Consider the following 27,762-nt stretch of genomic DNA (forward strand, 5'->3'; position numbering starts at 1 on the left):
AGCTGCAAAAAATAATTAATTTCAAAATTGTTTTCCATCACTCAAAAATCTATTGTATCTCTGACTAATATCGAATTCTATTAGTTTTTTCGGCACATGGTGAGCATTTCAGTTTTAATTGAATGAATCACAATGAAAAATATATGATTTTTATAAATAAATACAGATATATTGTACATGGTACACTTACCCCTACTTTTTAATGGGGTGGGGTAAGTGGATCAAGTATTATTATCATTTATTGGCAGACTGCTTACGAGAATTTTAATAAGTTTTAATGTTCGCAAATGTTGTTTTTCTTTATTTTTTTCTCATTTCCAGCTTAAATTTGTCAAATTGACCATAGGGAATTTGAATAAATCCACCTTAAAGTTTTGTTTAACCTCTCTGGCATAAATATATATATATATATATATATATATATATATATATATATATATATATATATATATATAATCCTACAATACTTCTGTATAACTTATGCGTATAAATGGAAGAATTTTCTATAAATTATTCTAGTTACGATGTTTTTTTGTTGTGCGAATTAGTGTAAACTAATGTCTACATATTTTTGAATATGTTTTGATTAAATGAAGATACTTTTTAATTTTGAAGTATTAAAATGTACCATTACTAGCACTAATAATAAGAACGAGAGTAATATCATTCTTAGTATACATTATTACATCACATTTGTTTTGAGAACAGATTTTTTTCTATTGGTGATCCACTAATAGAATGGTGGAGCAAGTGGAGCAAGTGGATCATTTGGCGCAAATTTTTAAGTCCATCATACTCAAAACATAACAGTCAGAAAAATCGAAATAATCGATGATTTTAAGTATATTAGTCCCCCATTTGTTATCCACAGAAAAAAGTTTGAATTGCATTATTAACGTTAGCTGTACATAACAATTAAGTTGACTATTGATTTTTCTGTATCCACTTACCCCACGGTACCTTATATAAAACAATTATTTTGCTTAAAAATTTTGCTCCTTTGCACCTATAGTGGTGCATCTGTACCCATAGTGGAGGGTCCCATAAGAAATCAATGGTTTGCGCCACTAAAGGAACCATTCTTAAAGCATACCTCCACTAAAGGAACAGTGTTCCTATTATTGGTGCAACACTTTTTGCAGGGAAATTTCAGATAAAAAGTTATTTTTATACATTTGAATGATAGAAGAGATTGAAATCTTTTGACTGATATGTTAAAATCACATATTTTATGATTTTATCATCATGTTTTAGCAGTTTTTACTTAGGTGCACCACTATTGGTACATTTGCCCTATATAAACCTTTGTTTATGAGAATTTGTTCCTAAAACTGCATCGAGAGCTCTGTTCCCTTTGTTTGTTTGGTTCTCTAGAATATAATGCTCACTTCACCCTAAATTGGACTATCACAAAAATTGTAGAGTGCAGAAAACAAAATGTAATAAAAGTGCACGTTTGCATCGAATTATCTCGACGTATTCGGTGCACTTGTTCCTTGAACTACGAGGAATAAGTACACCGAAGACACCATCATGATTCGACTTATACTTTGACGAAGCGTGTACACTTTTGTGACAGTCCAACTTTGGGTGAAATCGATAATATTGGGGTTGAAGATATGAATCAATATTCTTTCTATAAACTGCATAAAAGCATGTCTTACTGCTGTATATAAAAGGTTTCATTCCTTATTCCCAATTCTCCCAACAAATTTTGCACAAAAAGTATGTTGTGTTTCATATCTCGAAACAACTTTTTCCATCTACAAAACTAATTGCTTGTGTTAAGCCAGAACATGTTTCTTTACAACGATATAATTTTCAATACGGACTATTTTGCCTTTGTGTGTTGACAGTACTACGAAGAGTTGACAGAAGAAAATTGAAAATAACAACGAAATGTGTTCTCTGAATATTTAGATAGGATCAGTGTATCAATAGCTGCGGCTAGCTAAGAGCAAATATTCGTATAAAATCGAAAAATAAAAAAAGCTTTTAATTTTGGTTTTGTGCAAAAAAAAATAAAACTTCGAAAACTCATGTGCCCATAGTAGCACTATTTCTAATTTCTGGCTCTAGCTTTACAAATCAAATAAAACTTTTATATCTTAAGCGTTGATTAAAAGCATACGATTGATGTTAAAAAGTTCTTAAGTTATCAATTATTTTGTTTAATATAAAAATAGTTTCTCTTAGTAGTGCTGCTATAGGGCATTTTTTTAAATTATCGGACAGGTTTGGGCCGGAGGTTCTCCGATTTGTATGAAATTTTCACCAGAGGTAGAGCTAGTGGATACATGACCAAAAGTGAATTTCAAAAAAATTATAGTGGCTCATTTTCCCGGAAAACTCTAGATGAATTTTCACGATTTCCCTATATACCTCAAACTTTAAAAATTCATATCTCGTGAACTGTGCATCGTAGAAAAAAAGTTTTTTAGTGAAATCGAAAGCAATCCACTAAAAATATAAAAAGAAAAACATTTCCTGGAAAATTTTTCAGGATGGAGAAAATTGTCGGAAAAATAGCGAAAAAACTATCGTCTGTATCATGAAAATTTTTCAAAAAAATATGTTTTGTTTCATTAATCCATACTCTAACTTTCGTCCATAGACGCCAAAGTGGTATCTCTTACCGTTTAGGCGCCAGAACTGAAAAGCCGATGACCACCCGCACGCTTCCTATAGGAAAATGTGTTCTATTGTGGGCCTCAAACCGTGCGCTAACGGCGACAGTAATTTACACGCATTGTAAGTGTAACGCAGTAAACCATCCTTCCCTTTCCAGTCAGAAGAAGCTTTTCGTCAATTGGAACACTCTCCATTGGTCTGTTGGGTGTTTTATGTGCCTTTTATCAGCTTTGTTATTTAGTATTAAAGCTAACAGTCTCTATAGGATCCGCACGGGAAGTTCTTGCAACAATCAATCATTATATTGCTGTTTGCGTTTGACGTGCAAGTCCTCTCTATTAGGGCTTGAAATGCGGTAACACAAAATAATCAAAGGACACTTAGCAATAATTACCAATATCACCACCAACCTAGCAAAGAAAAGCGATCTTTGACTTCGCTTTACTTGTGGAATATCTTACCGCATTTGGTGCTCCCGCAATTGATATTTGTATTTCAAACGCACACAGCAATACTATTGTTTGAAGGATCAAATCTCAAGATCCACTTTCTTTGAAAACTTATCAATGTATTCTAAATATGTTGTTTCGACCTGGACTTCTTTCCTACGTTGTGTCTTTTACGATTCAACGGACGACAAATCAAACGAACGACTTTTACTTCAATTGATTTATTATTACTGATAGGCAGCATGCCTACTCGGTGGGGAAACGAGAGAAACTACATTCTGACAAGTTTAATGGGTGCGCTTTATATAGGCGCACAATACGGACAGACAAAACATACAATAATTATTCATTACGTGCGTTCGCTTCTCAATACAGTTTGGCGCGCTGTTGGGTTGGCGCTAACTGCAGAGGCTGCACGCTGAGTGGCAGTGGAATATACCACAGCAGCCATCATACTATACTATATTCTTCCAAGCAACAATCAAAATTTATACCAAACATATAACTTTGTATAGGAAACGAAACCGAAAATTTATGCGCGGGCTTTTAGTTCATTATCTAATGTTCGATCTCACACCGACAACGGCATCATCATAGCAGCACCCAAGACAAGCGCAAATTGAACCATTCAATTTTTGCCCATTGTTTGGTTCTTCTGCTTCATCGCATAGTCAGCCCAACGCAACGATAGGCACCATCCAGTGCACTGCTGTGTGCACGGCCTACATTGGTTCGTCTCCGTACTGTGTCACCTAGCGGAATTTGGGGCAAGTGTGCCACCTTAAGCAAATTGTTCCCCAACTTTGCCTAAAGCTTGTTAAATCCACTAATTTAACCTCATGATGTTAGTTTCACATCTTTTCATAAACACTGTGCCATTTAAAAAGAAAATAATTTCAAAAAGTATTAGTTTTGGAGCTTCTCAAATATCATCCAAAATAACCGATTTTTCGACACTATGGGGCAAGTGTGCCACCCATATGGGGCAAGACGGCCACCGAATGAACATCGCATGTAATTCTACTTGAAAAGAAATTTTATTTATTTCCTATTAATACTTCTTACAAAGCAGACGCTAATCGATAATTTAAAAAAGAATTTTAAATTTACCGTAATAAGGGGATGTTTTATAACAAGGTTCAAAACATGCGTAATTTCCTATTACTCAATGTGTATATCTAAAATGTTTATTTTTGTCTCCATTTAATACAATATATGTTTTACCCTTACATTACGGCGAATATGTATAATATTAAACTAGATCAGTACTAAATAACGGTAAAATAGTGATATAGATATGTAAAACGGTACTTAATAAGCCAAAAAACATGTTATTATTGAATATTTTAAGAAAAAATCACTTTGGGGGGCAAATATGTCAGTTATTCCCCTACTATACTTCAGAAACTACTACTGGTGCCTCATTTTGGTTTATTATTATGATTTTGTTGATGATGTTTACAATTTGATAAATTTCACCCCAACAATTTTTGTTTACTAAATAGGTGGCACACTTGCCCCAATAAGTATACATTTCAACCAAACTGGATTTCGTATGTAAAACTAAATATTTTTTTCGTTCAAATGCCACAATAACTTACACATTTGATTAGTTTAACGATGTACAGTACGTTACAAAAAACTGTTAACAATTTACCCTTCACCATGCTATTTAGAAACAACGAAATCTTATAAAAATCCACTCAAATTTGGTTGCATTTGCACAAGTTGATGTAAATACGTGAAAAATAGAGTAATTTTCATCACATCTTGATCATTGTATTATGAATTATAAGGGAACATATTGTTAAGCTCAAAGAGAAAATATATATCGTAGTTTTTATAAAAAGCAGGGGTGGCACACTTGCCCCTATGGCACACTTGCCCCAAAGTCCGCTATAAAAAGCGACAGTACCTTCTATGCTCTGTATATAGTTTCTCTCCATCCCCACTGAGTAGGCACGCTGCCTCTCGGTAATAAAATCAATTAGTAAAGTTGAACCAGTTATTCTATTCGTCGTCGTCCCCGCTACAGGGCCAATAATATTTTTTTTTTTACAATATACAAAAGCTTTACATAGTTGATTTTTTCTTCAGAACTATACAAGGAAGCTTTAAAGGGTTTTTTTTTAACTATGCTGAATTCCGAACTGTCTATGTTCTGGGGTCAATATGACCCTAGAGAACTTTGGGGAGCTGACACTTTTATGTTAGTGTACCGATTAGTAAAAAAATTTCACTTGTTGATGTGTTCCCGAAATATTTCTTATTTTACACAAGGTATTTTTTTCAAAAATATTAAGAAATAGCTTTTTATGGTGATTGTCTGTGCCTTGGGGATATACTGATCCTAAATTCAAATCGCAATAACTTCGCAAAATTTCAACGGATTATTCAAATGTTACAGAAAAGGAATTAAGTTAAGTTTTATTATAAAATATAGTGAAATATAAAAGAGGGAAGAGCGACTTTTTATGAAAATTTTCATTTTTATATGGAGCCCGTGAGTTAGCCATGACGTCCTTTATCTCAAGATTCTTAAGATTACGAAGAATTATGTCTTCAGCAATGTTGTTCATTAAATGAAGGGCTATATGCTGCATAAGGGTGGTCAAAAATCGATTTTGCTTCACACCGCTCATTCGATTACTGATCAAATTCTGAATGTCCTCCTTTTGAGCTTATTTGGATGAAAAGTGAGACTGTACAAGCCCTACAAAGTTTATATGAGAATTACTATAGGTAAAGCAAGCAATTCAATCGGTTATAATGTTAGCACATATGCTTTTGAGGGTTAGAGCTACTCTGATACTGTTAGATACATTCGTCTGCTATAACTTCGCTGAAGACATTTCTCAAATCGGAGGCCTCGGTATTTCATTATTGATTTTTGTATGAGTTGAAAATCTTTTGCTATAATAATTGGGCTGTTTTGCAGGCATCACAGTATATATGCAGTAAAACATAGTAGCCATGATTTGTGGGTGCTATTTTTCGCGCCAGATACAGCAATGCTGCCGGTTCAGAAAATAAATCAATACCTAACTAATCACTGAGGCGTCCGATTTGAAAACTTCGGCAAAGTTGTAGCTGACGAATGTATCTAACATTATCAGCGTAGTTGCACATGGACAAACAATTTGTCCGATTGACTGAATTGCTTCGTTTTTTTATAGTAATTCCCATACAAATTTGTAAGGCTTTCTCATCCAAATGAGCTCCAATTTTGGAAGGACACTCAGACTTTGGTCTAGAATGGGTGTGGAGCAAAAACGATTTTAACCACCTTAATGCTGCATGCCTGCCACGGAGAGACGCTTGTATACTTAAAATAATTTATACTTATACTGCCCATAAATGCATGTCAGTCCCATGTTTGCTGGACTTCCTATTCACATGGGACAATTATGCGTTTATGGGCAGTATACAGCCATTCCATGAAAAACCGATCTAGTGGGTCACCGAATTCCGTGAAAATTTGCTATCTTGTTCCTTATACGAAATAAGGATACACGTGTTTTTGGATGTTTTGATTAGGGTGACCATTTCCGAAATAGTGTACTAGACATATTCCCGCATTACCTTAATTATTTGTCAAACCATTCGAAGGCAAGCTAACGCGTACCCATCAGCGTATTTACAATAACACCCCATTAGCCACCGCAAAGCGCAAGCCAAAAAGCGCAAGTTAACCAAAATTCTATCGGATGGGCGCGCGGAAGTTTAAGCCATAAATATTGTTTATAAACACCAACCCCAGGTGGTTTTACCTTTTAGGCCATTTTTTTTTTGTTTTTTACAAGGGGGAAATCTGCAAACAGATCCCCTGAGAAGATAACTCAGGGAATGCGGGGATGACGCACCAACGACGACCCGCTAAAACCAGCCTATGCACTGTGCATGAGCAATTCATTTAGAATTGCTCAAGTGGTGAACAGTGCATCGACATGACCCTTGGACTCAGACCCTCATCTCCCCGGAACCACCTTACGGTATTTCTTCGGGAAGGGACCAGTGCATATAGCACAACACGTGTAGCAGAAGTAGCCTAGGCAAACTGCTTCTCCTAGCCGACTTAAACAATGTTACAAGGGACCAGCCTCGGCAGGGCTAATCCTCTGCAGCCAACTCTTGGTCGGCGCGCCATAGACGCTGCAATTCTAACATAATGTGAGTGACAGCCGTAGTTACTGCATTCCAGCACTCGGCATCCGCACACATTCTCTCTATAATATTGTCGGGGGACGTGTCCCCTCCGCATGTAGTGAGCATGCGACCTCTCACAACAATGAAACGGGGGCAATCGAACACGACATGCTCCGCTGTTTCCTCTACACCAGCACAATTGGGGCACGCAGGAGATTCTGAGTGCCCGAACCTATGCAGGTACTGTCTATAGCAACCATGTCCTGACAGAAACTGCGTCAGGTGGAAGTTCACTTCCCCATGGCTTCTACCATACCAATCTGACACATTTGGTATTAGTCGATGGGTCCATCTACCCTTAGTGGAGTTATCCCATTCCTGCTGCCAGCTTCTGAGCGTTTCCTCTTTACACGTGTCGCGGACTCCTCTGGTACCCCTTTGGTTGAAGCATTGAACATCTTCCTTGATGATGAGCCCGATGGGCGTCATCCCGGCTATGATGCACACGGCCTCTTTAGATACCGTCCGGTATGCACTTGCTACTCTTAAGCACATTATCCTGTACGTGCTTTCCAACCGCTTTAGGTTTCTGTTCGTTCTAAGCGCTTTTGACCAGATTGGTCCTCCATACCTTAGTATGGATAGCGCCACGCTTGCCAGCAGCTTGCGTTTGCTGGCAATTACAGCAGAGCTGTTAGACATCATCCTCGAAAGCGCCGCTATAGCCGTAGATGCCCTTTTACAGGCATATTCAACGTGGCTAGCGAAGCTCAGCTTGTCATCGATCATTACCCCAAGATGCCTAAGGGATCGCTTGGACTCTATGGTGCAATCACCTACCGAGATAAGCGCCCGTTGCTCGGACTTGCGGTTGTTGACCACCACCACCTCAGTCTTGTGACGGGCCAGTCCTAGTTTCCTAGACTTCATCCATTCCTCAACCAGGGAAATAGAGTGCGCTGCTGTCAACTCTACTTCCTCCATCGATTCACCATAGACCACTAGGGTGATATCGTCGGCGAAGCCAACAATCTTAACACCCGTCGGAAGGGGCAGCCTCAGTACGTCATCGTACATCGCATTCCATAACAGCGGGCCCAGGATTGAACCTTGAGGTACTCCCGCGGTAATTCGAACGCTTTTCTGCCCCTCCTCTGTGTCATACAGTAGAATCCTACCATCAAAATAGCTTTCTAGAAGCTTACACAACTGCACCGGTACCTTGAGGCGGTGAAGCGCGTGTGCTATTGCTTCCCAGCTTGCGCTGTTGAACGCATTCTTCACATCCAGAGTGACAACCGCGCAGTAACGGATGCCGCTCCTTTTATGCTCGATTGCCACCTCAGCTGTTTGAACAACCGACTGGATGGCGTCCAGAGTAGATTTACCTTTTCTGAATCCAAACTGGTTGTTGGACAGGCCGTCCGCACTCTCCGTATACGGTACTAGTCTGTTGAGAATCAACCTCTCCAATAACTTGCCCGTCGTATCTAGTAGACAGATAGGTCTATACGCCGACGGGTCACCTGGTGGTTTCCCCGCCTTTGGTAGTAGCACCAATTTCTGTCGCTTCCATACATCCGGGAAGATTCCTTGATCAATGCAGCGTTGCATCGTGGTTCTGAACATGTCCGGATCCGTGTTCACTGCCGCTTTTAAGGCAACATTCGGGATACCATCGGGTCTCGGTGCCTTGTTTGACGCGAATGATTTCACGACTTCTGCCAGCTCTTCGTTCGTCACTCTCGCCACTTCTTCTCCTTCATCTGCCGCATACGGCGCTGGGGGCCATGGGCTTATGGGATGGTGCGGGAAGAGTACATCGATTATCGATCGCAGCAACTCGGGCGATTTCTCTTGGGGCGCTATGGCTCCTTTGGTCTTAGCCATTACCACTCTGTAGGCGTCACCCCATGGACTAGAATTGGCACTCTCGCATAGACTTTCAAAGCATGCCCGGTTTCGACTCTTGATTTCCTTTTTGAGATTTCCTTTGCCTCTCTGAATGCTGCACCGCGTTCCTCTCTTTGTGCTTCTGTGCGTGCGCGTTACATTCTTCGTCTAGCCCGAAGGCAGATTGCTCGAAGAATTGCAATTGATTCGCACCACCAATACACTGGCGGCCTGTTCTCTCTAGGAGGGGCTTTTCTCGGCATGGAAGCATCACACGCTCGTGATATCATAGCAACTAGCTCTTCACCGTTTAGGTCCAGAGTGTTTCGTTCGCGCCTCAGGGCTTCAGTGAATACTTCGCCGTCGAAGCGCGCTGTTTTCCATCCTCGGGCTTGGGTCGAGTTACATCGCGCTGCCTTCTGCCCGCCTGGTATTATACTATAGCGAATCGATTGATGATCGCTATGAGTATAACCGTCATCAACGCGCCAGTTCATGGTACCTAAAAGGTTAGGACTACAAAACGTCACGTCGATGATCGATTCTGCACCATTTCTGCGGAAGGTACTCACTGTACCCACATTTGCCAGCTCTACATTTAATGCGGCCAGGGATTCCAACAATAGCTGGCCTCTTTGATTGGTGCAGCGGCTACCCCACTCCACTGCCCATGCATTAAAGTCGCCAGCTATCACTACTGGCTGCCGATTAGCTAGTTCGGCCATCATCCTGTCAACCATGTGGGAAAATTCCTCAATCGACCACCTTGGGGGCGCGTAACAACTGCAATAGAACACGCCGTTGATTTTTGCTATCGCAAAACCGTCATTTGAGCTAGAGACTACTTCTTGGATTGGGTATCGTCCTGTCGTCCCTATAGCTGCTAGCTGTTGAGACCTATCCGCCACCCAGTTCCCGTTGTTGGCTGGTATGCGGTATGGGTCCGATAATAACACCACGTCAGTCTTGGTTTCCGAGACTGACTGCCAAAGCAGCTGCTGGGCTGCATCACAGTGGTTTAAATTTAACTGTGTTACTTCCGTTTTGGCTGCTTTGATACTCCGCTTGTGCCCGGACATTTGGGTCCGCCCGTTAAGTGTCCGTTGTCTGCTCTGTCGACACATATTAGGCACTTAGCGATTTGCTTACAATCGCTTGCCCTATGGCCTTCAGCGCCGCATTTTCTGCACATCTTACTTCTGTCGGGACCATTGCAATTCCACGACTTATGGCCCTTCCCGAAACACTTGAAGCAAACTTCAGGAGGCTGTTGTATGCTCAGCCGGCAAACCGACCAGCCTACCTTGAGTATGCCCAAGTTCTTCGCTTTGTTGGCCTCTGCGACCGGCAGCCTGATCGCCGCCACCAGGGTGCCCTGCGGGCCCTTTCTAAGGTGGATGGCCTTACTGGCTACGTCGATGTCACACTGCTCTTTGAGGGCAGCCGAGACCTCCGCTGCATCGGTGACCTCATCCAGATTTTTACACTGGAGAGTCGCTTCAGCAGTAAGGGATCTTACATCAACCTCGTCACCAAGTACTTCTTGTGCCAGTTGCTTATAGACTGCACCCTTTTCCTTGGCGTCCTTCTTTAAGACTAGGATCATTTCACCAATCCTAGTTCGCCTTATGCTTCGCACGTCTGCGCCCAATGGCGATAGCTTCTCTGTGCTTCGCATCGCCTTCAGAACCTCGGCGTATTTTGCTTCCTCCGTTTTGATAACGAGGGCTTCGCCTAAATTCCTACGTTTCGCTGTTTTCGGTTTAGCGCTCTCCTTGGGCTCCGTTTTCGGTTTCCTCTGTTTTTTCTTATTTCCAACTTGTATCCACGGGTTGCTGTTGCCTTGCGCCCGTGGTTCCTGTGGATGCACTGCCTGGTTCCGGTTAACCCGTGGCTCCTTTTTCTTGGCTTTCTTGGCCTTAGGATTGGTGTTGGCCTCTCCTTTGTTGCCATGTCCTCTTGATCGCGGGGCTTGGCTCGTGCCAGCTTTTCCGCTTTGGAGGACGGCCGCGTAGGTCACTTTTCCCTTAGCAACCATACGTCTTTTCGCCACGTATTCATCCCCGGAAGCTTCCCTCTTCCGCATCGCGTATCGAATAATATCATCAGATATATTCGCGTTGCCTGTGAAGGAAAACACTTCGGTCTGACACGACCTAGTGTCTTTTTGGCCTTCTACCTTGCCCAGTTGTTCCTTGGCTTTCTCGTAGTCCTGCTTTGCAGCTAGGACTGATTGTCGCAATTTCAGTAGACTTGTTTTCAAGTCTTTGCTGATATTTGTTTTGCTTTTAACATATTCGATGATGACATCAAGTTGCTCAGCAGCTACCTGCATTTTAGGGAGGTACTCCCTATTGCGATCCATGGCCTCGATTAATCCCGGGCCATCGGTCACCACACATGTTGCACTGGAGCAGCCAGTGCCTGCCGTCGTCACAGTATCTAGGCTTTTGCCCACACTGTTTTCAATAAAGTTGGTCGCCTCCTTCCTTGGCGGGAACCTTAGCCGGTTACTGATAGGTCCAGAAGCCTCTCCTTCACATTCCGCTAGTTGTTTGTTTTGGTTGATCATCTCTTATGGGTCCCCCTAAGAGCCGCTATCCATCTCCGCTGGAATAGTCGCCTTTATAATCCCATGGTTATCTATGCAAGCAGGGAGGCCATGCTAGGCTTAGCTTAGCTTAGCTTAGCTTAGACTGACTACACATATCAATGGTTGCTATTCCGTGATTGACCGGAGTCAGTGAAAATGCACAAAGAATCAACTAGAAGATCGGCTGGGATTGGCCATAATCTTCTTCAGTGTGCATAATTCAGTGCCTCTATTTATACATGGTCAATAACGGCGCCGGCCACGTCCTTGCAGTCAGGTGGGATTGGGGGAAGGAATGTTAGTGTGTAACCTTTGCTATTTGGAGACCGTGTTTGCCTCTGCATCTCCACAAAGGTTACTGGGAGGGATGTTTGTTAATGGGGAAAATCGTTGGGTCACAGGATTCACTTTGATAAGCGATTAGACCATGATAAATAATTATTGGTGAGATATAAACATGCTTATATGTAAATATTATTTTTTCATTTGATATGAACAATATCTATGTAGAGAAAAATTATGCCGACACTTGACGTGACGAACCTCTCAAAGTTTGTTAAATAAAGTGAACCCTTCGCAAGTCTACACTCGTAGTGTCGAACCATTCAAAGTTTTTTTTTTAATTACAAAAATAAAGGTTAAAGGAAAAAGGTGTTTTGAAAAAAAAAAATTAGACATTAATAATTTATGAATCAGAGTTTATGTCGACACTCACAGTGACGAACCTTTCATAGTTTGTTGAAAAATCATATTTACGTCTCACCGTTGTAACGATTAAAGGTGCAGTCATACATATTTTATAGATTAGAAATAGTAGCATGAAACGAGCTCACCAATTGATCCGTCATCCTTGAGCAGCAACAATCCACTTTCAGCTTCACTCATTTGATCGGCTATATAAAAGCACTCAGAGAAAATAGGCGCACGACCCGAGAGGGAAAACAACTGACGACTGCTCGGGCTTTCTTGCTGCACTGCCCAGGAGCAAGTGTCAACTTCGAAAGATCAAAAAGAACTAATCGAACGCGCCACTTTTTCACTTTACCCGACCGATCGCGCGACATGTTTGATCCTGCCCTCATCGCCGGCTCCCGTAGGAGCAAGCGTCAAGGTTGAAGGATCAAACATAACTAAACGATCACGCCACTTTTTCACTTTCACTCGACCGACGCGCGACATGTTTGATCCTGCCCTCATCGCCGGCCCCCGTAGGAGCAAGCATCAAGGTCGAAGGATCAAACATAACTCTGCAAGCAGGGAGGCCATGCTAGGGTTGACATAGTCCTTTATGGGGTACTATGTTCAGAGCCGGATCGGCGCAGGTCAGGTAATGGCATCTGAGCCTACTCCCGCCCAGTTGGAACAACCAGGCGACGGATTTGGAACGTACTCTAAGGCCTGCCACGGTTTTACGGGACGGGGGCAGCCTGCACCATTAACCCACTCGCCGTTTCGGGCCAGTGTCACCCGACCCTACTAAGGGAGTAGAATGTCGCCGCTGTCAGCCTCAAAGCATATTATCCAGTACATATACCGTTACTTGTCCTTTGTCGTGCGCTGCCAGTATACATAATTGGGGCCGTACTGGCGTTGGTCCCAATGTGCTCGAAGCACTCCTACTCGTAATTCCATGCCTTGTCCGTTTGTATCGCGACCAGTATGCCATAATCAGGATCTCACTGGTATCAATCCTGATGTGCCGGTTGGCACTCCTGTTAGTTTGGGCTAGGGTACTTTAAGCGGCACCGGTCGCTGTGACAGAGTTGCATTCGGATTTTTGTGGTTTTTATGAAGGTTCATCAGAGCCCACTGCGAACTTCACCACATCCTGGGCAACTCCCCAACTCGCAGAGGTCCTGGGGGGGGGGGTCCGTTAAGCCCCTGGACTGTCGTCCCCAACAAAAAAAAACGCATAATGCGAAGCCATAAGGGTGAAAAATTTAAACTAATTTACAACATCCTTATAATCCCACCCTTATTTAGCCTCAGGTTTGAGACTGAAGAAGGGAAGCCGATTGTCTCGGAGAAACACAAGGTCACCTGCACCATTGCTCCGGGTAGCACAGGAAGGGCACAATACTGTAGAGGGCGCCCTGGTACTCCACAGGCTCCGTTTGCGGTTAGGTTTTTTTTTAGACCCCCCTAACCATTCATTCTTAGGCACGGTAAGCTTAAAGCGGCATGAATTAGGGGTCACCTGTGAGATGGACTTATACCACCGGAACAGGCAGTCCGTAGTGTTAATTCTTAGCCAATTGAAACAACCGCTACCGACACTACACGGCTATCTAGGCTGTTCGGGAAAAGGAAGTTAACATTGATGATTAACTCCTGACGTGCCCAAACAGCCCAAACCTTTTAGGCCATAAGAATAATCAAATGTAAAATGATGTAAAAGAAGGATTTCAATAAACTCAGCCAGTCTTCTTTGGACTATCAAACTATTTGTTTCAATGCCTTCTGGCATACCGAAACCCTTCAATAGCGCTCTGATCTTCAGACACCGCTAGTCATTGGAATAGTTGCAAGTCAGAAGTAATTCAATCTGAAGGAACCAAAGTTCCTTTAGTACACCAATTGTCTCCGGACAGACATTTGGTGTGATCGGTTCGATGCGAGATCTCAGTTAAGACTTCGAACCCCAGAATAGGGTGACCAGAAAAATCGCGATCATGCTTAATTTTTATTTTTAAAAAAATTACACGATTTTTACACGAAAAAATATAAAAACTTCTAGTTTTTTTTAGAAATTTTTATATTTTTTCATGTAAATTTTTTTTTTCAGATTTTTCAATTTTGTTGAAAAAAAAAAAGTTGAAATCTTAAGCTTTCATTTCATAAAAAAAGATTGAAAATCGGTTGCGCTGTTCAAAAGTTATGATATTTTGAAAAATAGAAAAATCTAATGCGCTGAGACCTACAGTGTGTGCCTATGAAAATTGACTGATTTTTTATTTTCAAAAAAATATACAGTATTGACCCGATTTTGTCAGCCCCCGATTTTGTCTACCCCCGATTTTGTCTACCCCCGATTTTGTCAGCTTTTTGACCCGATTTTGTCAGCCTATTTTAAATTTGTCAAAAATTTGTTATCGTCATGTTTTATCACGTTTACATTAAAATTGATGATGATGTTTGATGTCATGCACGCATGGGCGTAGCCGGAGGGAGCAATGGCAATGCCTTTTATTAAGTGTTAAAAATCAAAATTACCAATTCAAGGGAGGTGGGAGCCCCTGATAAAAATACTGGCTACGCTCATGTTCATCGCCCTCTTAAAAGTCCATGTAACCATGTAACATGTCAAAATTTGAAAAACAGGAACAAAATAAAATGACCCGATTTTGTCAGGTTCCCCATTTTGTCAGCCTAAAATTCATCGAGGGGCTGACAAAATCGGGTCCTTACTGTATCTCAAAAACTAAAAAACATACATTGCTGAAAATTTTACAGTAAATGTGAAATTAACTGAACTTTCAAGAAAAAAGGAGAACAACAATAGCCCCTTTGGTCCCGAGGCCTTCAAAACACGAAAAAACGAAAAGTTTTGATATTTTTTCATGTAAAAAAAAACATTTTTTTGTGAAATTTTATATTTTTTCTGCTCTTTAGCTTTCATTTCGTCCAAAAAGATTGAAAATCGGTCGAACGGTTCAAAAGTTATAATTTTAAAAAAAATAAAAATTAAGCAAGATCGCGTTTTTTCTGGTCACCCTATTTCGGAAATGGTCACCCTAATCAAAAAATCCAAAAACGCGTGTATCCTTATTTCGGATAAGGAACAAAATAGCAAATTTTCACGGAATTCGGTGACCCACTAGATCGGTTTTTCATGGAATGGCTGTATATGTATGTCTCAAGTTTGAATTAGGCATTGTAGAAAGTAGGCATTGAGAAAATGGGGTGTGAAGTTTCCAAACTCGTTTTCCATACGAATATTCAAAAAATTCCATGAGATTGGAACATATTTTGATTTCAATGAAACTTTCACAGTTTGCTTCTCACTACGATATCTTCCTGAGAAAAATTTAAAAATGATCAGAACACGGTTCATTTTTGTGTTACACGGTGTGGAAATCTGTAGTGGGACTGATATGCGGTTACCTTTCATTATGGGACAATTTGACTTGCTGTTTTTTTCCTACTTTTTCCGAAAAAATCTTATTATCTCATTAGGGCAGCTGAAAGAGCATTATAAGATATGTTGAAAACTGAACTCAACTCAATTTTGATGAAAATGCAGATGGGACTGACTTGCGATTCACGGCAGTGCTGTCTTCGACAAAGTTGTTAATTTGTTCAAAGGTTACACAATGCTTGTTAGTTATTTGTATAGGTATTTTGTCACTAGGAGCACGAGTAAGTATTTAAAATTCAAAACTTATATTTCTCAGAATTGAAACATGATAATTGGATATATAACCTTTTACTTGTTTGTATGGGGCTTCACTTTTACGGGAAAAGAACTCATTTTCTAGTTATCAACCGTTCAACCGTTAGATAAAAATTGCTGCTACTACCGGAAGAGATAGTTGGTTCACATCTACAAACAATCCAATATACTTCTACCTACATGAAACGAACACTGAAGTAGATTACGATAACAGGAATATTACGGCATAAAAAAATTAGTATTTCGACATTTATTCTTCATATTTTCTTATTCTTATTTGCATCGATCGATGTTTCTCTCCAACGTTGCTCTTTTGCATTATGGCAGAAAACTATTTTTTTATCGGAACATGTGTAGGATAAAGAGTCACTACATCTTACACCATAAACAAGAAATATAACGAATTTCTTCAATTTGGCGAAGTTATTAATGAAAAAGATAATCGATGAAGGGAAATCGATCATGTCAGATAAGCACTTATGAAGAAACAGTGTTGATTTGTTTCTACACTTCTCGCGATCAGTATCATAAGGGCGTAGCTGCAATGATAAATTTCTCTTCATTGATTTTCTCTTTAGCTAGTAACTTGACCGAAAGTAACCGCACTTAGGGGTCGTCCATATACCACATGGTCATTCTTAAGGGGAAGGGGGGGGGGGGGGCTGTCGAAAGACCACGGTTCATACAAATTTTAATTTTTTTGTACGGACAAATGACCACGATGGGGAAGGGGGGTGGTCTGGAATCCCGAAAAACTGTCCACGTGGTTAAAGGATAGCCCCTTATTTAAATTCCTGCGATAGTCGAATGGGAAAGTGTACCAGTTATGGTCATAGAAGTTCCCTATTTGGCCATATGCATTTTTTTTATAACTTTCACATCCTTAATCTATTCGAATATATCCTTTGTCTTACTGCTAAAACATACAAAACTTTTCGGAATAATGAAACTTTAAATATGGCCACTGGTACACGTTCCCTAGGCAAAATTTACAATAATTAAATTAAATAAGTTTTGTTCAGTCGATTATGAATCCTTTAACTTACGTAAACTTGTAATGTAAATCCACCAAATCAAAATATAATTAAAAGCACCGTCCATAATGCAGAGCTGAATGTTAATTAATAAAGGTTAATATAGAATATTGATTTTACAATGCGATTAAGGACGATCCTTTATTAGCATACAAAATGTTTGCCAATTGATTCTGAATTATAGATAATCAATGATGTATTTTCATAAACATCAGTCAAAGGAAAATAAAACTTTCTCATTGTCGTCGTCGTGCATCATAAACTTACCCATTGTGGAAAATTTGTGTGCTAATGGGCAAATTAGCGCTCGTGCGAATGACGTGAGGAAACAGGAAAATAATAACCATACCTACTTATAACGAGTTCATTCCACGATTGAGATCGTATTCGAAGGAAAATAATCAACAACCTAATACATATACGAGCAAATAGTTTAGGTGACTGTCGTTTTCCATACCCTAGAATAGAACAAGAGTACGTTGACCTCTACAAGCGAATCATGCTGTCGCACACAACGAAATAAAAATAAATTTAGCCTCATTAAGTTAACAATTATGTGCGAACGAAGCTCATATCGCAATAGTTCGAAATAATATTAAGCTTTCGTGTAATATTACAACTCTTTTGAAACTGAAATGGTTGCAAAACTCGTGTGAATACCCAAAATGACTTCTGGACCTTCTCTGTGAAGTTAAAAGGCTATTTAGTGAAATACGATACTTACTTAGCGGTGAAAGTAGCGAGCTTGGATCTACGCAAAAGCCAACAAATGCGTGGAAGAATTCGATGAGCTCATGCAACTGCGTTGTCCTTATCATGCTCCGGAGATAAGCTTTCGATAGTTTTGAGGCTTGCCGCAACAGACGGGAAAGAATGGAATGGCATGTGGTACGAAGCACTTCGGCTGGTGGAACGCGGTTTCCTGTGGGTGGGGAAGAATATACCTTTCAGACATGCGATTCTCGGTGGTACGTTTGATGCTGATTGCTGATGCCAAGCTAGATTCGTTCATTTGATACTATTTTATTGACAATTCGAGTGACAATTAGAAGTTCGGCAGTCAAAACTTCGGCGAAGTTCGGCGTCGGCATTCTAATTTGGTGCTTCGCCGACGCATAAGGATTGCCTTTGTCGGCGTAGCACTTCGGTAGAATGCCGACGCCGAACTTCGGCGAACTTTCGGTGATATATCATTTCTCTTATGAACTTCGGTCTAAAATTAATCTGAATGCACAATATGTATACTTCAAAGAGGGTAACTGTTCTTTAGTTTAATTTCATCCACCCATACTTGAAAACAATCGATTAGTGCATTGTGGTATAGAGCATAGAGATGAAGCTTAGGAACGTTTACCCTACACCTACACCGTGTTTAACTTAGAGAGTGTCAGTGTTGTTGAGCATGCCATTAAATAATGCTTAAACATATACAATTAGCAGCATTATGGGCGTATTTGTCTACTGATTTGTTTGCAACTAAATTAATTGATTCTAGCTGCATTGAAACTTCTTAGTGATTTGTTCTAAAATATTATGAACTACATTTTAGAATTTCAATAGTAACTTTTTGATACTTGAAAGATGTATTATAGCTTGTCATTTAAAAGATTTGAAGAATTTTGTAGTCTCCATACAAAATTCATTGAATCATTTATATGGTAAGCTACAATACATCTCTCATATATCAAAAAGTAACTTTTGAGATTCGAAAATATTAAGATCTGCATGTTGATTAAATCGATTTAATCGAAGTTCAATCGTACAATGCAGACCAAAATATATCCCACATGAAAGTTTAGGTCCTATTTTGCATGATTGGTGGAATAGATTACTAAAAAGATTGATAGATCATAGTTTAAATTTCATTGAAACAATAATCAAACCAGTATTTTATAAACCTTTGATGACCTGTAGCACAAAATTGTGACATGCTGCAGCATTAGCAACCCTAAATTTACTGGGAACACATAATTCGAACGGTTGATAAATGGCTGGGCATGGCGTACCATTGGTACTTCGCTTACCTGAAGGAATAAAATAGACCCCTCTGTGCGGTCCTTAGCCTTCTGGCCAGCAACTCCTATCCCTACCTCCTCGTGGTACTGGCCGGGGTACGAGTAACCTTGAGGAAGATCGGATAACCAACCCCCGGTGTGAACTTTGGTCGTATGCTGACAGGGAAGGGGGGGTTTGCTTTTGCTTTTGCTTCTGCAAACCTTGAGCGTCTGTATTCCATGTTAGGAGCGGCTCACAACAGCGTCTGTTCCCCATGTCAGAGGCGGCTGATCATCGTCCGAGTGCCAGAGAAGGATTCTAAGCTAAACTGCGCACTATGGCCCTCCGAAAATTTAGGGGAAATGGTCCTCCGAAAATCTAGGGGGTTGGTGTCAGGCCCTGAAAGCCACCCGTAAAAACATCAAGCAATGAATGATCAGCGAGAGAATACGAACCGGGACAATCGGCGAAGACCACAGCGACGGAAAGGGACTAGCGATTGGAAGCTCTGTACGTGGAACAGTAAATCTCTCAACTTCATCGGGAGCACACGCATACTCGCCAACGTGCTGAAGGACCGCGGATTCGGCATCGTAGCGCTGCAGGAGGTATGTTGGAAGGGATCAATGGTGCGAACGTTTAGAGGTAACCATACCATCTACCAGAGCTGCGGCAACACACCCGAGCTGGGAACAGCTTTTATAGTGATGGGTAATATGCAGAGGCACGTGACCAGGTGGTGGCCGATCAATGAGAGAATATGCAAGTTGAGGCTCAAAGGCTTCAACTTCAGCATAATAAACATGCACAGCCCTCACTCCGGAAGCACTGATGATGATAAAGATGCTTTTTACGCGCAGCTCGAACGCGAATCAAAATCATCATAGGAGATCTAAACGCTCAGGTTGGCCAGAAGGAGGAGTTCAGACCGACGATTGGAAAGTTCAGCTCCCACCGGCTGACGAACGAAAACGGCCTACGACTAATTGATTTCATCGCCTCTAAGAATATGGCCATTCGTAGCATCTACTTCCAGCACAGCTTTCCATACCGTTACACCTGGAGATCACCACAGCAGACAGAATCACAAATCGACCACGTTCTGATTGATGGACGGCACTTCTCCGACGTTATCGACGTCAGGACCTATCGTGGCGCTAACATCGACTCCGACCACTATCTGGTCATGGTCAAACTGCGCCCAAAAAACTCCGTCGTTAACAACGTACGGTACCGACGACCGCCCCGGTATGACCTAGAGCGACTTAAGCAACCGGATGTCGCAGCTGCATACGCGCAGTACCTCGAGGCTGCATTATCGGAAGAGGGTGAGCTGGATGAAGCTCCTCTTGAGGACTGCTGGAGAACAGTGAAAGCAGCCATCAACGATGCAGCTGAAAGCAACGTCGGGTACGTGGGACGGAGTCGACGAAACGATTGGTTCGACGAGGAATGTAGGCAGATTTTGAAGAAGAAGAACGCACCGCGGGCGGTCATGCGGCAGCAAGGGACCCGGCAGAACGTGGAGCGTTATAGACGAAATCGGCAACAGCAGACCCGCCTCTTTCTGGAGAAAAAACGCCGCCTGGAGGAGACGGAGTGCGAAGAGATGGAACAGCTGTGCCGGTCTCAAGAAACACGCAAGTTCTATCAGAAGCTCAACGCATCCCGCAACGGCTTCGTGCCGAGATGTGCAGGGATATGGATTGGAGCATTTTGACGGACGAGCGTGAGGTGATCGAAAGGTGGAAGCAGAACATCGACGAACATCTGAATGGCGCTGAGAGCACAGACAATGAAGGTCGGGACAACGGAGGAAATGCCTTCGGCGGTACTGCGGAGAATGGAAACCAACCAGCCCCCACTTTGAGGGAGCTTAAGGATGCCATTCACTAGCTCAAGAACAATAAAGCTGCTGGTAAGAATGGTATCGGAGCTGAACTCATAAAGATGGGCCCGGAGAGGCTGGCCATTTGTCTGCACCGGCTGATAGGCACAATCTGGGAAACAGAACAGCTACCGGAGGAATGGAAGGAAGGGGTAATATGCCCCATCTACAAGAAAGGCGACAAGATAGATTGTGAGAACTTTCGAGCGACCACCATTCTAAATGCGGCCTACAAAGTATTATCCCAGATCATCTTCCGTCGTCTGTCACCTATAGTAAGCGAGTTCGTGGGAAGTTATTAAGCCGGCTTCGTTGAAGGCCGATCGACATCGGACCAGATTTTTACTGTACGGCAAATCCTCCAAAAATGTCGTGAATACCAGGTCCCAACGCATCACCTTTTCATCGAATTCAAGGGGGCATACGACAGTATCGATCGCGTAGAGCTATGGAAAATCGTGGACGAAAACAGCTATCCCGGGAAGCTCACAAGATTGATCAGAGCGACGATGGAAGGTGTGCAAAATTGTGTGAAGGTTTCAGGCTAACATTCCATTTCGTTTGGATCTAGTCGGGGACTACGACAAGGTGATGGACTTTTGTGCCTGTTGTTTAAAATTGCGCTAGAAGGTGAAGGCTTCGTGAATGATATGGACATTGTCGGCCGAACATCTGAAAAGGTGGCAGACCTGTACACCCGCCTGAAACGCGAGGCAGCGAAAGTTGGACTGGTGGTGAATGCGTCCAAGACAAAGTACATGCTAGCTGGTGGGGCCAAGTGCGACAGAGCTCGCCTAGGTAGCAGTGTTACGATAGACGGGGATACGTTCGAGGTGGTCGACGAGTTCGTCTACCTTGGATCCATGCTAACGGCTGACAATAACGTTAGCCGTGAAATACGGAAGCGCATCATCAGTGGAAGTCGGGCCTACTATGGCCTCTACAAGATGCTGCGGTCAAAAAAGATTCACATCCACACCAAATGTACCATTTACAAAACGCTCATAAGGCCGGTAGTCCTCTACGGGCATGAAACGTGGACGATGCTCGAGGAGGACTTGCAAGCACTTGGAGTCTTCGAACGTCGGGTGCTTAGGACGATCTTTGGCGGTGTGCAGAAAAACGGTGTGTGGCGGCGAAGGATGACCCACGAGCTCGCCCAACTCTACAGCGAACCCAGTATCCAGAAGGTGGCCAAAGCTGGAAGGATACGATGGGCAGAGCATGTCGCAAGAATGCCGGACAGCAACCCTGCAAAGATGGTGTTCGCTTCGGATCCGGTTGGTACAAGAAGGCGTGGAGCGCAGCGAGCTAGGTTGGCGGATCAAGTGCGTATCGATTTGGCGAGCGTGGGGCAGAACCGAGGATGGAGAGATGCGGCCACGAACCGAGTTTTGTGGCGTGAAATTGTTGATTCAGTGTTATCTGTTTAGATGTTAACTAAATAAATGAAATGAAACATAATTCGATCCTAGATACGCAAACATGTTATTTTTGTAACACTGTGTTATTGCAAAGATCCCTGGATAATTCTAGGATGTATACTCGAAGGAATACCTGAAAGGATTCTTGATGGAGTCCTAAGAAGAAGTTCCTTCAGTCGTCGCGCGGTTCGCTACCGTCAGAGCCACCATGCTAATGCTGTGTACGGTAAGCGAGGTTTTTTCACCACTGTTGTACAAAATACAACAGCGCGACGACTGAAGTGTTAAAGAGTTTCTGCAAGGATACTAGTATGATTTCGTAAATCAATGCATTTTAATGAACACATATTTTTTTAGAGATGGGTTTTTATACACGCTTGGAAATATTTTATCATTTTCTCTCAGGGGAAGCTAATCTCTGTGATTGTGTCGTTCACGACTACACGTAATTTTAATAGTTTAGGTAGAAACGTGTAAATAAATGCCTTTGTAAGGCATTTTTTTAACTTTTAATAAAATTTTAAACAAAAGAACTTCTAAATCTATTTATTTTTACATATTGTATAGTCTAGTGTACTAGTGTACTGAAATATTCCAATGTCAACCATTATCAGAATTGTGGATTGCTAATTATCGCAATTATCCCATAACTAGAAATGGATTTCCAATAGCACGAAACATTATTTGATCATTCTTTCAATCACAATGAATATCTGATCAAAATGACGGAGAATTTAAAACGAAACACAGAAACATTATGCTTTTACCCTGACAAGCTCGCAAAGTTACCCCATGAAATTGTATGAGTGAATAATATGTTAACTTTACACGTGGTAGAGTGTGCAAATTGCGCGCACCAACCCTGTCAAATACTTACCATCGTTGCAGCCGTGAGGACACCCTAGATGTAGCAGTGCTCGCTTGATAATCCCCATTGCCAGCGTGTGGGCATGTTCACCCAGTTTCAGCACTCCCAAATCCAACAACAGTTCACATATATTCAATCCGGTCTCCAGCACTCGTAAAGTGCAAATGTTAGAGTCGCGCTTGAATACACAATGTACCGCCAGAAGGACAATTTCGTAATCGATGCCACCCTCCTTGGTAATGTAGAAACTCGAGCCTGGGGCTTCGGTTTCGTCTGCTCCACTGTTATAACCTGTTGAGAAACGGAAATGTTTTGTTGCTTGTTTTGTGTTTCATATATGAATGAATATAGAGTTATATATCAGTACCTATATGCGAATCAGTATGAGATCTTAACATTTGGCTCTTGAAAACTCCTGTGCTGCCGCCAATGCTGAGCGCATCCAGTTGTGAATCGATGGATCCCTAAGGGGTGATAATTTGGATTATTGCTTAATTTCTCCCATTCGCTAGAGGTGGTCTTAAGAACCGAATAATCCTTTACAAAATCGGAAAACCCAAACATAGGCTTAACTCATACCACAGACAAGTAGACGCAACTATCGAATTATATTAATCGTATTTCTATTTGACGTTCAACTAAAATTTAACTGTTTGCGTTATGGCCGATTTCGTTCAAATTTTACATTGGCAATCTAGCGCCACCTAGTTCAGGGCTGACTCAAAACAGTAGTAGCAGCATTGGGTGATTATATTTGTATGTTTCACATTCGGTGGGTATATTTACGCTATCAGTACACGGTGTCGAGAATTGGGTGGGATCCGATAGCAGTCGTTTGTTTGACTTTATCTGATTTTTTCTAGTGTCAAACAATTGATTGCTGCTCTATATAGTAAAGCATTGGGCATCAACTAGTTGTGTGGAATATGAGTCTTATCGGTATTTTCCCAGAAAAAAAAAACAAACAAAATTTGCAAACTGTGCAAACTACACCCAATTAATAATCAAGATTTTTACAACTACCTGTCGTTTGAGATAATCAGGCGATGGGGTCGGTGTATGTTCGGTAACGGTGATGATCGGGTAACGCGAAGTTGGTTGCACTGGACGTGGGTTGGCCGGTGGCTGTGGATTTCTTATAACTTTGGGTGGCTCGACATACCTGTGAAATCTTTCAGGACAAAGATCATTGTAATCGATAGTGTAGGGGTTTTAGGAAGTTTTGAAAGGATATTTTTGTAAGCACACTGAACAATAGGGAAGGGTGATATGAACAGTTTAAATTGCGGGGTTGATTGAATTTCGAAACATTTATCTAGCAGATCGAATTAGAAGGAGTCCTTATCACTGGGTGCTAATGACAGATGGTGTAAGAAGGAAGTTGATATTAGGGGGCATTGTAGAAACTTACCCGCTATCTAGAAGACAGCTGGTATATTTGTATCATATCAAAAACATGTTATAGACATAGTTGAGTTGGTACCATGGTAATGGTTTGGATTAGAATATGTAAGTTCATAGTTGAAAAAGATACAATAGTAAAGAATTACGCGTAAAACGTATGAGTACTTATTTTCATGACTGTATTGTATTCTTAGAAGTGGATCCCGATTTGGGAACTTACCTTAAACTGGGCATGCTTTTTCCTTTGACAAGGTTTGTCGAAGGTGCGCGAGAGATCATTGAAGCGGACCTAGATAATTGTTTCTCTCCTGTGTCCAAACTGCGATGGGAATCCTAATGGACATACATACTTCGATAAGCCTCTTGCGGTCAATTATCTATAATTACCTTTGCTTACCAAATGTTGAAGTCGTTTTCCGTTGGTTCCTACATCCAAACCAATTTTCTCCAGGCCTCGGTCGGACTTGGAAAGGATACGTGTTTCAATTAGCGTTCTCAAGTCTGCCATTTTTACGCGTCGTTTTTTCTCGCTGCCTTTGCGTTCGGCAGTCGGGGTACTTTGTTCTTCGTTGGACGGCTTCGTCTCATGATAGGGTGAATCGATGAGAAGTGAACTGATCGGTGGTTCAGGTACTTCTATATAGTCTTTATTGATCGATCCCGTGCTTGGGCTGTCACGGTTGCTACTGTTTGGCCCTTGGTATAGTGAAATTTCTATCTGAGGGATCGGCAGTGAATTTGATCGCCGTCTAGGCTGCGACGGTGGTATCGATGTTTCTTCACTGATTTCTCGTAGTCTTTGAAAACGTGATGTGGAAATAGAGTTATTATTTTCATCAATAGAAACTGACGAACAGAAAGAAGCCGAAGGCTGTTTTTATACAAAACATTCATGTTCAGAGCTTCATTACAAGAATGAGAATTCTCAAGAGGAATTTAACTGAGATACTAAGGGTGAAACAAACACCATTATTAATTCGTTTTTATCTTTAATTTCGTCATAAACGTTTTTTGTCAGTTAAACTATTTTATGCTTGGCTGTAACACCGGGTTACTGTCTTAAATATAGGAACTTTTCAGATTTCATATCTGAAAAAAGGCTAAAATAAAACAGGCACCAAAAGAAAAAAAAAGAACGGGAACCAGGTAACCATACCAACTGCCAAAACAGCAGTAACTCATACGAGCAAGCGGTTCTCCAACTTAAGTATAATAAACATGCACAGTCTTAACTTCGGAAGCACTCATGAGCATTGAGCATAGATGACCGTATAATTCGTAGTTGCTACTCCGTGATTGACTAGAACAATCGAAGTTGCACAGAGATCAAATCTCATTAAATTTTAATGAATGGGGCTTGGGATTTGCTTAACAATCTCAATGTGCGAAAATCGAGAGCTCGAAATTTAAAAGTCAATAACGTGACCGGCGCACGTCCTTACGGTCATCGGAGAAGGGAAGGAATGTTAGTTAGACAACCATTGTTACTAGAGCCCGAGTACACCTCCACAGTTGTCATGGAAAGGATATTGGGTTCATGGGATAAGGTTAGGATATGAGCCCCCCTGAGCTCAAGTCATAAAAATGGGCCTCGAGAGGCCTTTCTTAGCCAATTGGTTAGAGTCCGCGGCTACAAAGCAAAGCCATGCTGAAGATGTCTGGGTTCAATTCCCGGTCGGTCCAGGATCTTTTCGTAATGGAAATTTCCTTGTCTTCTGGGCATAGAGTATCAGAAGACCATGGAGGGACAATGGATGGTATGCGTAAAAGTATCTTGAGTGAACATTCCATTTTGTTTGAATCCCACCGGTACTCAGTGATTTATTTTATCGATTTCACGATCAAAATAGAAAAACTTCAAAATTATTGGTTCTAGATTTTTGGTGTCTTCAGTAAAGTTACTTGATATTCAAAGGCGCTTCTTTTGGTATTATAAGTTAGATGATCAATCCATCTAAAAGTGAGATAAAAAATATGTTTTCAAAAAATTAAGTTAGAGATTTCAAGTCTTGAGCAAATTTGTAGAGTATGTAATTACAAGCAACTTTGCTGAAGACGAAGACGGTAATGAGATATGGAGCGTTTTGTGTTCAACACCCCTTAAAATTTGTTTTTTGTTCATAACTTTTTAATCGGATTGATAAAATTCACATTTTTGCTGAACACGAAAACCTTCTATCTTTAATAGTTAAACAGTTATAAACGAATTTATATTAAATTTTAGTCTACCTACTTTCACCTTAAAAATCTCCATTATACGCAAACTGACGCAGCTAGTTTCATGGCAACTTCAAGTTCTAACTTTCTACTTTTGCATACAGGTAATAACTTTTGTAAACAAAAGGTAATTTGCAGTGTTTTTCCAAATTGGAAAATAATGCTGTTTGAGTAGGTATGATTTAATGTTAAAACACGGGATCAAGAATTCAATCCTATCTTTCCCACGGTAGCACAGGTGATCCACCGAATTTCGAGGAACGTTAGATAAATCAAATTGGTACGATTAGCTCAAAAATATTGGAATAAATTTATACTCTCATTTGTTTCTTCAAATATCGAGGTGAGTGACTTAAAGGCCTTGGTATTGATATACAATAAACTTACTATTGGTTTTCAGTCAAGAATTTTTTAAGTGCTTTTAAATATTTTAGCCTATTTGCCAAAGTTTGTTCAAGTTCTTTTCGACAAACGCCATTTTGACATTAAAATTCTAGAAAAAAAGCTGTGGGAAATGATAGAAAAGAAAGAATTATGTATACAGCGGAGATTCGCTGGTTGTAACACGATTGCCTTCCAACTAGCGAATCCTATCCGTTAGTTGAATATGACTTCTTCTATCAAAATGATAGTCCCATGTATGCACCAGTCATCCACCGATGTAAACATATGCAAACCCGGACTAGGACATTCGAGAGTTTTTTAGTTGGAATGTTTTCTAAAGATATCAGTACAAGCCAAATATTTACCATAGTGTACTGATAGCTTAACCATCGAGTAATTCCATGTAGTGAAGTCCCTACGAGCGAATTCCTACTGAAGTTTAC

General features: G+C 41.1%; 1 protein-coding gene across 2 annotated transcripts in view; it reads right to left on the reverse strand.

The window, feature by feature from the left end:
• LOC5580226 (protein unc-80 homolog) overlaps positions 1-27,762 on the reverse strand; it is a 123,016-nt gene that overhangs the window by 40,858 nt on the left and 54,396 nt on the right. The window contains exons 10-16 of one of the 2 annotated variants that reach the window (XM_021852543.1): positions 25,116-25,515; positions 24,939-25,051; positions 24,726-24,743; positions 24,338-24,485; positions 23,682-23,778; positions 23,324-23,605; positions 17,864-18,061 (exon numbers count right to left, since the gene is read on the reverse strand). In XM_021852543.1, the coding sequence (XP_021708235.1) occupies positions 17,864-18,061; positions 23,324-23,605; positions 23,682-23,778; positions 24,338-24,485; positions 24,726-24,743; positions 24,939-25,051; positions 25,116-25,515 (1,256 nt within the window). The remainder of the gene's footprint in view (positions 1-17,863; positions 18,062-23,323; positions 23,606-23,681; positions 23,779-24,337; positions 24,486-24,725; positions 24,744-24,938; positions 25,052-25,115; positions 25,516-27,762) is intronic. The other variant, XM_021852541.1, reaches the window with a different exon arrangement.

The sequence above is a fragment of the Aedes aegypti genome, chromosome 1 (assembly GCF_002204515.2).
Source record: "Aedes aegypti strain LVP_AGWG chromosome 1, AaegL5.0 Primary Assembly, whole genome shotgun sequence".
Lineage (NCBI taxonomy): Eukaryota > Metazoa > Arthropoda > Insecta > Diptera > Culicidae > Aedes > Aedes aegypti.